General features: G+C 28.2%; 1 protein-coding gene across 2 annotated transcripts; it reads left to right on the top strand.

Annotated features, from left to right (window-relative positions):
* Positions 1-548: 548 nt before the first annotated feature.
* On the top strand, positions 549-4,740 carry LOC129293327 (mitochondrial metalloendopeptidase OMA1). Of its 2 annotated transcripts, XM_054931251.1 has the most exons (4): positions 549-1,885; positions 2,047-2,195; positions 3,775-4,073; positions 4,188-4,740. In XM_054931251.1, exons 1-3 carry the CDS (start codon positions 950-952, stop codon positions 4,022-4,024), a joined length of 1,335 nt encoding a protein of 444 aa, XP_054787226.1. In that variant the 5' UTR covers positions 549-949; the 3' UTR covers positions 4,025-4,073; positions 4,188-4,740. The 2 variants fall into 2 exon arrangements, with proteins under 2 accessions (XP_054787226.1, XP_054787219.1); XM_054931244.1 differs by having other exon boundaries at positions 3,775-4,740.
* The last annotated feature ends 9,509 nt before the right edge of the window (positions 4,741-14,249 follow it).

The raw sequence follows: 14,249 nt of genomic DNA, 5'->3' as shown, positions 1-14,249 counted from the left end.
TAACTTGTCTTGAATTACTCAACAAACTTATCTACAATCCAGTAAGTTGTTATAAACACTTGAAAAAAATATCTTTTCAAGATTTATAAAGAATGAAATAAACTTTTGCAGGAAACTTTCTTAAAGAGTAGATGAAATTATAATTGAAAGCTTATAAACTTGTGTGAGCTTTTTAAAATTCTTTTTAAGAATAATGAATGAACATAAGATATAAAAGCACAATTTAAAAGCTTTTCAAATGCTCAAATAAAGATTAGTTCACTAAAAAATTATTCATTTTAGTTTTGGCTCAAAATAAATCACATATATAGTTTTGATAGTTGATAAATCGTTGAAACAGTGATTCAAAGGGTTTATATACAACTGTTTCAAAATTCAAGAGAGTTTTATGTATTTGAACCTTTAATTAAATATATTTATTTTTAATTAAATATAAACATATAGATCTTTCATTATTTATTTTATAATTTTTTTTAAATATGATAAAAAGTTTTTGTATTTTAATAACTTGAATTTACAACCTCAGACCACGCCTTGTCAATGCCTGGTCTTGTATCGGAAATCTAGAATTTTCTTTTTTCCGTGGTAATTCTGATCTCCGTTTTTCCTCGAGTCGTCTCTCTCGTCTCTTACCCTCAGTGGAAAATGAATCCAGTTCTTCCATAGAGGCATCTCTGAATATGCCGTTTCGCGGCTTCCCTATTCCCTTCTATTTCCTTCGCGTCTTCTCTTCCTCCTCTCTCCACTGAACCGTACAGCTATCTATTTGGTTCCATTTCTTCTGGATTCAATTGTTCATTTTTGATATCGATTCTTCTTTATTCCCCCGTTTTGCCTGGTTATTTTTCACGATTTGCATTTTTGGATGACGCTTTGGTTGAGAAAGATAATTTTCCTGTTTTGATCTGAGTTATTCATTCTTTTAGTTTGTTTAATTCGTTGCACGATCATGGGATCCTACAGAAGAGGGAAGCTTGGGTTTGATGCTATTCGTAGTTTCTCTTCAAGGATTATGCCCAAAACCCAAACTCCACAGCGCTGTGCTGGATTTTGCCAATCTGAATACTTGACTCCTGCACGGAAAGGGGCTAACAGTTATGGGTTTTCGTCTTATTCTCTTGTATCTCATAGATTAGGCTTACCAGGTGGAGTCAATAGGAACTTGTCTAATCCGTTTCTCGCCGGGGGCAGGAGATTTTACTACGTGGATCGGCACAATGTGCAACATTTCAAGCCCCGAGGACCTAGTCGCTGGTTTCAGGATCCAAGAAATGTCTTTATTGTTGTGATGGTTGGTTCAGGGCTTTTTATAACTGTATACTTTGGGAATTTGGAAACCGTTCCTTATACTAAGAGGACTCATTTCATTCTTATGTCCAAATCTTTGGAGAGGAGGCTTGGGGAGTCCCAGTTTGAGCAAATGAAAGCATCGTTTAAAGGCAAAATATTGCCTGCTATACACCCAGAAAGCATACGGGTAAGGATGATAGCTAAGGAAATAATTGATGCATTGCAGAGAGGTTTGAGGAAAGAGCAGGTTTGGAGTGATTTGGGTTATGCATCAGAGCACACCACGGCTCATGAAGCTAATGTGCGTGGGACATTGAATGCATTGTCAGAGACGGAAGGAGGGTTTGAAGGAAAATGGTCCCGCGAGGATGAGATTCTTGATGACAAGTGGATTGAGCAGAGCAGAAAAAAGGGTGAGAAACGAGGTTCACAGGCTGCTACCTCGCATTTGGATGGATTAAATTGGGAGGTTTTAGTGGTGAATGAACCTGTTGTTAATGCTTTTTGCCTACCCGGGGGGAAGATTGTTGTGTTTACTGGTCTACTTGAGCATTTTAGAAGTGACGCGGAGATAGCAACTATTCTGGCACACGAGGTAAGTTTATACATTGCTCTGGTTCCTTATATTTGCAGTTTTTTTCTTTTTTTGTTTTTGTTTTTCTGGTTGTGGTATACCTGTTGATCGTGCTTTGGTTTTGTATTTGGATACTAGTGTAGATGTATTCCTTTATGATTTTTTTATTAATTACTAATTAGGTTGGCCATGCTGTGGCTCGACACAGTGCTGAAGGGATCACAAAAAATCTGTGGGTTGCGATTCTGCAATTGATACTCTATCAATTTGTCATGCCTGATGTTGTCAACACAATGTCAGCTCTTTTCTTAAGGCTGCCTTTTTCAAGGAGGTAAAATTTGTTCATTCTCAATTATTGAGCTTTAATTTCTTGCGGAATAATGATTAATTAGCAATAACATGTGATGTGGTGTTAAAAAAAAAATTAGTGAAAGTGGGGAAGATGAGAAGAATTGAGTGGGGAAGTTGTCTGTGATTTTAAATAACTCATTGCTTCCTGGGCACTTGTGGCTCTGTTGAACAATTGCCGCTCAATCAGCCTTCTATATTTAAAGATCAATTATGCGGCAATTACTTCTGATTTTTGTCCATCAGCAATCACTCTTGCAGTTAATGGTTGATAAAAGATGAGTTTATATGGAAGCAGTTTAATATTCTATGTTGAAAAGTAGGGTTGCACAAAGGACAGACCTAATAGGATTTCGACCTAACCTAAACTCTAATCCTTTTCATGGAAAGGAATGAGTTAGGAAACCCGTGGTTTGATTTGGTCCTGGTATAACTCGATATTGAACAAGGCCAGACTAGTCCAATAGGACTAGGAGACTGGTTTCGGTTTTGTCTAGTATCTCACTTTGTTTGTTTTCTTTTTTCTCTATGAGAGGCAGCAATTTATGTTAATGTAATAATCTCAATTAAGATAATAAAATTATTTATAGTCATATAAAATTTATTACCACAACAAGTATAAATCCATAACAATCTCCAACAACAACAAAAGGTATTTCAATTACAACAGAAAGGATTCAAATTAAACAACCTTTCACAATATTAAACAACCTTCAACATGTTTAAAGTCCGTTATATCAAATTAACAACAAATGTCACCAATAAAAAGAGAATATTAAGGTTGGTCAATGATGAAATTTTGCTCAATATTCATGACTTCATAAGCATACAACACAAAATTACTAATTATTGTTATAAATTAACTTATTATTATAATTGTTGATAAATTAATTATAATTATATTAAATAAATTTTTAGAACCGGACCAAGTGGTCCAGTTATTCAATCTCTTACTTAATCCAATCCAAAGAAAGAATCCAGTCTTTTTGGTCCTCAAAGACCAATTTTTATCCAGGCCGGATCGGACTGAGTTGTCCCAAGTTTGACTGGATCAAAAGACTTTTGCACAGCCCTACTGAAAAGTGTCTCAGTTTTTTTCTTATTCTTTACTAGATTATTTTTGTACATTGTTCCACGTGTTCTGTTTTGATTTTAAGTTTGCTGATGCTGATGCTGATTGGGCTTCTCCTCAGCATTATGATGTAGGACTACTTATTTTGACAATCTGACCAAAAACTGCCATAACTCATAGCTTTCCCTCTCTGATTTCAGAATTTCACTATATGAGGGGCATTAAACTCAATATAAGTCCAAATATTTTCTGGCTTTTCCTCCAGTTCTCATTTATGAAATCATATGATTGCCTCTTCTGGCAGTTATTTAGGTCTATTTCATGGGACCTAAATATGAATATTGTATAAAGCTGCTTGTTTATTGGTTGGTTTTATGCTGAAATAATGCCCTCATTATGTATTTCAAAAGGGGGAAAACTCTCATTATCCCTTTTTGTGCTGCAATACAACACACCACCTGTAACATGAACCCTTATTCTCTACTTTCAGGATGGAAATGGAAGCTGACTACATTGGGTTGCTATTAGTTGCTTCAGCCGGATATGATCCCCGGGTGGCACCCACAGTCTATGAGAAGTTGGGGAAAGTTACTGGGGATTCAGCACTTAGAGATTACCTCTCTACTCACCCATCTGGAAAAAAGAGGGCACAATTGCTGGCTCAAGCTCAGGTCATGGAGGAAGCTCTAACTATATACAAGAATGAAAGAGCAGGTCGTGGGGTTGAGGGTTTTTTATAGGAAAGCACTTTCATCAGTTGCTAGTACTAACTAGAGCGTATAATTGGAGGCTAGTCTTTTTTTCACCTGTTCTGCCATTTTCTGTTCAGTGATAGTTTCGTTTAATCTGAAGATTAACTTCTTCCAATTGTCCATTTCCATAATAAATTGCATGCCCAAGCAGGAGAACCAACTCATTCAAATATTCCATTCAGTGTCACAATGTGAAACTTGATATCTCATGTTAACAAGTCTCCATTAATCACTCCCCATGGAAAGCCGCTGTCCCCACAGAGCTGTGCTTTAAGCCCCACATTGAATAGCATGTGATATTCAATGGAATATTTAAGTGGGTTTGTTTTTTCACCTCAAAGCTAGTTTTTGGGATAGGGTTGCTCATCTCGCATAAGTACCCATTAGTATTTGTCAACCACATCACCCCCTACTTTCACTTTGCTCAATCTCCCAAAAGCATACAGAGGAGAGCTAGAGAAGTAACAGGCGTGAAGGGATGCATCTTGGCCATGAAACCTCGTGTTTCTTTGAACATTGAGGTGTATTCAACTTGTGAATATGAATCATGCAGACATGTACTAGTGATGCTTTCCTCCTTGGCTTTGCCGATGGGAAAAGTTCCATTATAACCTGTAGTTATCTGGCATTCCCAGTTTCAAGTATTTTTGTTCTGATATTCCTTAGCAAGGGTTTATTATTTATTCCTCATAGTTGTTATTGCTTCTTTTGTGCAAATTATTCAAGTGATGCAGTCTTTATCTTCAATACACGCTCAATGTTCATGCAACTACAAGAAAGATGTCTAATTACTATTATATTAGAAATGTGCAGACAGAAATCAAATCAAAAGTTAATAGTGGTACGGTACCTTGTTACCGACAATTTCCAACGTGCTTGGTGTGATGGGTTACAATTTTCACATTCTACGCAACCCTTGTACAAGAAGCACGTCTATTAAATGACGGATACGTTCATCTGGGGCCATTTATTACCACATGCCAATTTCTCAGTGCAAAGCCATGAAATGTAGGATCTGTTTGTTTTCTGCTTTAAAAAATTATTTTTTAATTTTGAAAACAAAAAAATTTTAGGATTTGTTTAGATAAGTGTTTTTTATTTAGTTGTATCTAAATGTGTTTTTATTTTTTGTTTTTAAAAACAAAAAAAAAAAAGAAACTTTAAGTTGTTCTTATTTTATTTTTCTTATTTTTAAGATATATTATATTTAATTATTGAAAATTATAAATATTTTGATAAATTTTTATTATTAATCATGATTATTAACTGTCAATAACCATTACTATTAATTTATTTTTTAATTTTAAAACTGTTTTTAATTGGTATAAACAAATAAATTTTTATTTTATTTTATTTTAAAAACTGCATTGCAAAACAGTTTTTAAAAATAAAAAATAAAAATAAAAATTAAGCAGGCCCATATAATCTCCCCTATTTCCTTTTTGAAAAGATCAACTCAATTAAAGTACAATGAAATATATAAGGAAAAACTCAAAATCGTTGGAGGTTAATTTGAGCTTGAGTGCTAAAATCTAGAGGGTATGACAATAAAGTTTTGATAGGATGAATTAATGATTGTTAAATTTTTGATAAAATTTTTTGTAAAATAAATTGTAAACATCAATTTAAGTAGGTATAAATGGAAATCTAAATTGTAAAATAATTGTTATATTTAGAATTTAAATATCATATTTACAATTAAAATTTTAAAATTTACAACTGTTTAAATTAATATTTATAACTAATTTTTTAAAGAAATTTATCAAGGATCTAGTTATCATTAATTTTTTCTTTTGAGATTTAGTTGTCATTCTTCCTAAAATCTATTCTTTTCATTTTTTTTGGGCCAAACCCTAAAATCAATTTCACAAAAAGTAAAAGTTAGACAACGACATAAAAAAAAAAAAAAAGAAGAACAAACTAAGCTAACCTGCAAACAACACCCTAATAGATATGCATTTTATGCATTTAATTTGAGCCGAGTCTCTTCAATCTCAAATATAAGCAAAATTTTTCAAAATATTTTGGTTTTAAAAATAAGTTAACTTTCCCCAATTCTACCCTTAGATTAGGATGTACTTGCATTTAATGATGCAATGATGCATTTTAATTTTTAATTAAACATTAATAACAAGGATATTTTACGGAAAAAAGTAACTAATCTTAAGCATAGTATATATATATATATATAAATAATTTTTTAAAACATTGTGTGATAATTATGGACCCGTTTCTTTTAGCTTATTTTATGAAAAAATTACTTATTTTTTTAAAAAAGAATTTATTTTGTGATTTTTATAATATTTGTTTAAACTTTTTTAAAAAATCAAAATCCCAAAAAGGGTATATTTCTGATTATTTTAAAATTATTTTTTAAGTATTTTAAAAATAATCTAATGTGATAAATGAGAGAGTGTTTTAAAAAAGTAAGATATATGAATTTATCATAAAATTTTAAAACAATAGCATAACGAATCATTTTATAAAATAGAAATCAAGAAATATATAATAAAATTTAAAAATAATTAATTAATAATTAATTTCTTATTATTGTAACCAAACAAAAATAATGTTTTTCTTTTATAAGATATCTACAAAATAAGTTTCTTTTCATAAAATCTATAATTTATCTAAACATTCCTTATTTTTAATTTTAAACAGACATGCCTTATATTTTACTTACAATATAAGCCATCTTTTAGAAGTTTTACTTGATCCAAAATATAAGGCATTTGATAACTTTATAATTATTTTTTTCAACTACACCCTTACTTCATTTATTATTCTTTTTGAAAAAAATGATGCATTAATATTTTAATAATTATGTTTTTATTATTGTAACCAGATGTAAAATAATGTTTGTCTTTTATAAAATCTCTACAAAATAATTTTTTTTATAAAATCTCTAATTTATCTAAAAATCACTTATATTTCACTTTTAAACAAATAGGCCCTATATTTACTTACTCGATCCAACTATAGTATAAGATATTTTTTAGAAGCCTTGCTTGATCCAAAATGTAGGACATTTGATAATCTTTATAATTATTTTTTCAACTATACCCCTACTTCATTTATTACTTTTTTTAAAAAATGATGAATTAAAATTTTAATTGTCAATATCAAAGCATTTATATAGGATATTTAATGAGAGCAAAATTAGAAAGATGTAAATTTTTTTAAGAAATTAAGATTTTAACTAATATTTTTTAGAACTGTAAATTAATTACTAATATGTTATATTTTCAGTGGAGGGAGTGCTCCCTTCATTTCTATTTGTAGGAGAAAAAATTGTATCACAACAACAACAACAACAACAACAACAAGCCTTTATCCCACTAGGTGGGGTCGGCTACATGGATTGCAAGACGCCATTGTGCTCTATCATTTATTAAGCTTTTAGAAATATTATTAATTAAGAGATCACGTTCAACAACTTCCAAGAGTGTTCTCTTAGGCCTTCCTCTACCTCTCTTAATCGGACTCAAAGTTATATGTTCCACTCTTCTCACTGGTGCCTCCCTTGGTCTTCTTTGTACATGCCCAAACCATCTCAACCGATTTTCTACCATTTTTTCCTCAATAGCTGCCACCCTCACTTTTTCACGTATGTGCTCATTTCGAATTTTATCTTTACGTGTATGTCCGCACATCCATCGTAACATTCTCATCTCTGCTACTCCAACTTTATGCTCTTGCTGTCCCGTTAGAGCCCAGCATTCACTACTATATAACATTGCCGGTCTGATAGCAGTACGATAAAACTTTCCTTTAAGTTTATTAGGCACCTTACGGTCACAAATAACTCCTTTAGCTTTTCTCCAATTAAACCACCCAGCTTGAATTCTATGTGAAATATCTCCACTGATTTCGCCATCATTTTGGATAATAAAAAAATTGTATCACATTATTTAAAAAATTAATTAATTATATTAATTGTGTCTGAAAAGAATTAGACTACAATAGCTTTTATTAAATTGGTTAACTTACACGACAGGCTATATATTTATCACACATGATTGTTAAAGAACTTGACAAATATGCTTTGAAAATCAAATCAGATGATAAACAAGAAAGATTAATGGATCACAGTTCCTGTGGTTTAAATAATTAGACTTGTAGTTGAAATGACAATATAATGATTAAATAAAAATTAATATTTATATGCATATATTTATAAATAAAACATTAAAAATATTGACAATATCATTCACAGTTCAAAGTTGCTTAGTCATAACATAATAAGTTTTAATTTTGTCATTTCTTTCATATATATATATATATATATATCCTTTTATTTACCTTATTGTCATTTTAAAGCAATTGAGTTTTTAATTTTCTATATACTTTCATTCATATAATGCCTATAAATCAATCACACACTCAAGATTCTACTATAATAACTTTGAAGTAAATTGACATTAGTATTTCTAAATTGAGTAAAAAATTTTATTATTAAAATAAGAGTAAAAAAGAAAAAAAAACAATTGAAAACGATCCAACTGTTTCGAATTAATTTCAATTCTGTCAAAACTATTTGTTTCAAGGCTGGCCGAAACAGGCTAGTCTCCAAAGCAGATTAATGATTCAAACCAAACCATTTTTGTATTTAGGTGGTAGTTTAATTGGTTTGACGATCTTAGTCCATGTCTTCAAACATTGCTAGACAATGAATAGCACGAACTTCCTGGCGAGAGAAGACACATTCAACATCAGTAAATAAGTTATTCCCACTTGCATCAATAGATATTAGATTACATTATTTTTTTGTTAAAGTATAAATGTAATCCTTTAATTTTATTTAATTTTTTAAAATAACAATGATTGACACGAAAAAAAAACCACATGAAACTAATGGTATTAGGACTAGAGAATTGAAAAAATATTTTTCAAAGTTAAAGGATTAAATTAAAATCTTATATAAAATTAAAAGATTAAAATTAGACTTTATCCATTATTTTTTTAATAGACATTACATTATATTATTGCTAGATAGCACTAAGCTGGTTCCTTGTTTTAAGATGAAACCTTTGTCTTGTTACCTAGTTGACTAAGCTCTCTTTGTTGACCACGATGTTAAAATTTATTTTTTCAAACATACCAAACCTATTTTTGTTTTCTTTTACAAAAAAAATTAAAGTCATTATTTAAATTTATAGTGTGTTTGATTTAAGAAGAGAAGAGGTGAAGGGAGGGGAGGGATTTAATAGAGGGGTGGGAGGGATAAAAGGGAGCAGAGGGGAGGAGATTTAATAAACCTTTATTTGGTTTAGGAAAGGAGGGAAGGGAAGGAGAATAAAAAATAAATTAACAATTTTATTTTTATCAAATTTAACTTAATTTTTTTTTTGCATTGAAAAAAACTGTAATATTCAAATTTATTAAGTTTTTATTTTAAGAATATGAACTTATATTAATAAAAAATTTGAAGAACAAATTATATTTTATCAGTGAGTCTAATAAAAATATTAAAACTTAATACATAAAAAATTATATATTAATTTTTCTAAGGTGATAAAATTTATTTTATTATAAAAGAGAGAGAGAGAAAGATAATATATAATCTTTTAATATCAAAAATAGTTTAGAATTTTTAAAATAAAGTTTTAAATTTATTTTAATTATTTTCTCTCTCCTCTCCCCTCCAAACCCCAATTTGGAGGGGAGGGTTAGAAGAGCATTCCCCTCCCCTCTCCTCTAATTTTTTAACCAAACAAAGGGTTCTCTTTCCCTTCCTTTATTAATCACTAATCAAATAAGGGTAGGGAAGCAATTTCCCTCCTCTCCTCTCCAAAAACTTCCAACCAAACACACCTTAATAGAACATTAAAAAATTATATAATGAAAAAAATGATTTGCGAGTAGGGTTCAAGAGTTTGGTTGTATATAGAAAAGGTATTAGGCGTTCAACAATACTCGTTTATGAGAATAATATTTTAATTTTCCTTTAATTACATGCAAAAATAAAGATAAAAATAAATAAAAATTAATGAAAATAAATTATTTATGTATATGAGAGGACTTGATCTAGGATTAAAGCCTGGGGTTTACATATCCTGTGATGGAAATTAAAGTCCACATAGTTCGAGGATATTATTATTTAAGTTCTTTTAATTTAATTTTTTATGGAAAGAATATTTTCTTGATATATCCTTTGTTATCATTATTATTGTTGTATTTTAAAAAACTTGTTCTTAGAAAATACCTTTGGGTAAAAGAAAAACTATTTATATATCTATACAAAAGTATAACCGCAAGCAATGTCTAATGATGACGCGTGTCCCTAATTATATTTTATTCTATTTATGTTTTATTTTTTAACTTTAAAAAATAGATAAAACTACTTTACCCTCAAATATCTCCCCATTATTTGAACTTCCTAAAAGAGCATACCCACACGTAGCATCTAACAAAGACATGTGTCCTTAATTTTGTTTTGCTTTATTTTTTTAATTTTTAAAAATAAATTAAAACTACTTTATCTTCAAACATCTCATTGTCTCAACTTTTTAAAAAAGTAGAACTGCAAGTAACATTTAACAATGACATGTGTTCCTAACTTTTGTTTTACTTTATTTTTTGTAATTTTAAATTTTTAAAATAGATAAAACTATCTTATCTCCAAACATCTCCCTATTGTCTCAACTTCCTATTTGCATATTCATAATTTCAAAATAATAATTTCAAATAATAAATGAAATTTGAAATTATAATTTTAAAATTAATGAAAAAATTATGCCAACTTTCCATTAACTCATTCATTTACACTTTCAAGTTTCTAATTTAAAAATAATAAGGAAATTATGCACCGCAAGCAGCATCTAATGGTGCTATTGATTCTAATTTTCTTTGTTTATTTTTTAATTTTAAAAAATAAGTAAAACTACCTCACCCTTCAAATATTTTTACATTATCCCAACTTCTCATTAACTTATTTATTTATAATTTCAAATTTTTACTTCAAAAATAACAAGAAAATTATGCATCACGAGCGACGATGACATATATCCTTGATTCTATTTTAATTTATTTGTTTTTTAATTTTTAAAAATAAATAAAACTACCTTACCCAAATTTTTCTCTACTATTTCAACTTTCCATTAACTTACGCATAACTTTACATTTAATTTAAAAATAATAAATGAAATTCATGTTTTGATTGTATAAAAAATGAAATTTAAAATTCTAATTTAAAACTGATAAGTAAAATATTTTTATCCAATTTTTAAAAAATATTTTTTTGAAAAGAAATCGAAAGCTCTAGAAGAGTGAAAAATTAAAATCCAATCTAAGGGTGTTCCAGTAACCCCCCACATTTTCACTCCTACTATATTTTCTTCACCTTTCCTACCTCCTTGTAATTCAAATTCAAAATTAAACATTGAAACTCCTAAAACCTTTTTTCCATTGTAATTTATGTGCTCACATTTTTCTTCCCTTTTTTTGGAGTACTCACTCATATTCACACAAATTCTTGCAAAATTTGCAAAATTATCTTCTCATTGGTGTCTGATCAAAGGCTTAGGGAGAGTTGTTCTTGATTGCTTCAACAACGATGAAAAATAATTCAAATGAAAGTCTTACAATAAAAGTTCTAGATCTATTTGAATCTTGATAGTTAGCTCTATTCTTTTATCTAATAATATCCACGAGTACAAAATATAGTTTTAACCACAACCTTTTCTCCACAATTACAGGTTTAACTGTCGTTATAATGAATTCAGTGGCAAGACCAGTAATTCCAAGTAAAAATTGTGACCTTATAACGATAAGGCTTTAATAAAACTGTCGTTGTTAATGTTTTTAGCTAATTAAAAAGCATTAAATAAAATTTAGAGATATACTAAAAATATTAATTATTTTAATGTTTACAATTAATTAATAAAATCTTGAAATTAATATATATATATATATATCGACAGTCATTATCTTACTTGTCGTTAATTGAATGTCCAGTTCATATACCATTAATATTAATAGCAAAACTAATATTAATATAAATAATGTAAGTAAAAAAATATTATAATACTAATATTTCTAGGACATGCCCATTCGAGGCCTATCGTCAGAAATTTATATGTCAATTTAACGACATCATTCCACAGACCTGTCGTTAATATACCACTAATATATTTAATTTAATATAAATATTAATAGATAATGTAATATTAAAAGTCATAATATGAATATTAATAAATCTTAACATATAAAATAAATAATGATAATTTTATTATTAATATTATTTAATGTTATTGCAAAGAAAATAAAGATTAATAATAAAAAGCTATGGTGTTATTAAATTTACCTCTTTTAGCTTTCAGCTTGTGAAAAAGATTAATTAATATATTGAAACACATATTACGACAGGTTTAATGGAAACCTGTCGTTATATGTGCTCTTAATTTCTTTTCGTTGAAGAAAAAAATTAATTAATATATCTGTTATTTAATTAACGACAGTTTATTTAATAACTGTTGTTATTATTCATAATATTATTAATACATATATTATTAATTAATATTTTAATTTTAATTATATCATACAACTAAACTATTAATTTGACTTATTAAATGATAATTATGGACATATTTATATCTATGAAACTTTAATATGAATGTAAATATTTATAAATAACATTTTTATTTATATTAATATAAATAATGTTAATAGTTATATGTTATTAGTATTATAAATGATATCATTAGATATATTATATTAATTAATTAAAATTTTATTAATGTAATTTATAGAAGCTATTAATGACAGGTTTATTGAAAGCTGTCGTTAATATAATTAATAATAATTATATTTAATATAAATAATATTGTTTTTAATTTTAGTATATTTATTTAAATTTAAAATTAATATTATGTATATTAATGACAGGTATACTGAGACCTGTCGTTAATATGTTCGATTTTCGTTCACTAAATAGTATTTATATCTATATATTTAATATTAATATAAATATTTATAAATAAAACGTTTATTTATATTAATATAAATAATATTAATAGTTATATATTATTAGTATTATAAATAGTATCATTAGATGTATTATACTAATTAATTAATATTTTATACTTATAGAAGATATTAACGACAGGTTGATTGAAACCTGTCGTTAATATAATTAATAATAACAATATTTAATATAAATAATATTTTTGTTAATGTTAGTATATTTATTTAAATTTAATAATAATATTATGTATATTAACGACATGTATATTGAGACTTGTCGTTAATGCTTTCAATTTTCCTTCACTAAATAATATTTATATTTATATAAATTTAACATTAATTTAAATATTTATAAATAAAAATTTTATTTATATTAATATAAATAATGTTAATAGTTATCTATTATTAGTATTATATATAGTATCATTAGATAAATTGTAATAATTAATTAAAATTATACCAATATATATAGTTTAGAAAATATATTAACGACAGGTTTATTGAAAACTTTCGTTAATATAGTCCATATTTCCTTAGTTTTAATATAAATAATATTATTAATAATAACTTTAGATAAATATTATAAGATATAATTTATTTTATATTATTATATGCGATAATATAATTTTAACTATTTATTATTATATAACTGATGATAATATTTATTATATTATTTACACTGTTGGTGAGGTTTTTTAGAAGGCAGCTGATTCGAAATTATTATGTCAATGCACGAGTTCCAAAACAGCAGTAGAAAATGTGCAGAAAACGTGAACATCATATAACGACAGGTTTAATAAAACCTGTCATTAGATATTATGGTTTTTATTCCCTTTTCCTTATTTCGTAAAACCTTCAGCTTTGTCTCGCGCCTTTCAGCTCTTTTCCTCATTTTCGTAAAACCTTCAGCTTTGTCTCACGCCCTTCAGCTCGCTCTCGCGCCTTTCTTGTCTTTCCTTCAGCTCATGCCTTTAGCTTGCCTTTGTCTCCCTCTGCCGTCAGCTCTGTCGTAGCTCCAGCTCCCTCCAGCTGCTTCTTCATCCTTCGCCTTCAGCTCATCCTCATCTTTCAGCTTCTTTCTCTCCACCCTTAGCTCCTCCTCTCTAACCTTCAGCTTCTCTTGTCCGCCTTTAGCTCGCCGGTGACTGTCATTAATCTTTCTTCGGCCTCAAGCTTGGTGCATTAATCCAGGTAAGCTCTTGCATGTTTAGCCATTTATTTATTTTAATTTTTTTTTTCATGTTTTTCT

Source organism: Prosopis cineraria, unplaced genomic scaffold (genome assembly GCF_029017545.1).
Source record: "Prosopis cineraria cultivar Desert tree isolate PC_DT_omini unplaced genomic scaffold, ASM2901754v1 PC1, whole genome shotgun sequence".
In the NCBI taxonomy this organism is placed as follows: Eukaryota; Viridiplantae; Streptophyta; class Magnoliopsida; order Fabales; family Fabaceae; genus Prosopis; species Prosopis cineraria.
Note: the sequence above shows the minus strand (reverse complement) of the source record. Positions and strands in the feature narration are given on the sequence as shown.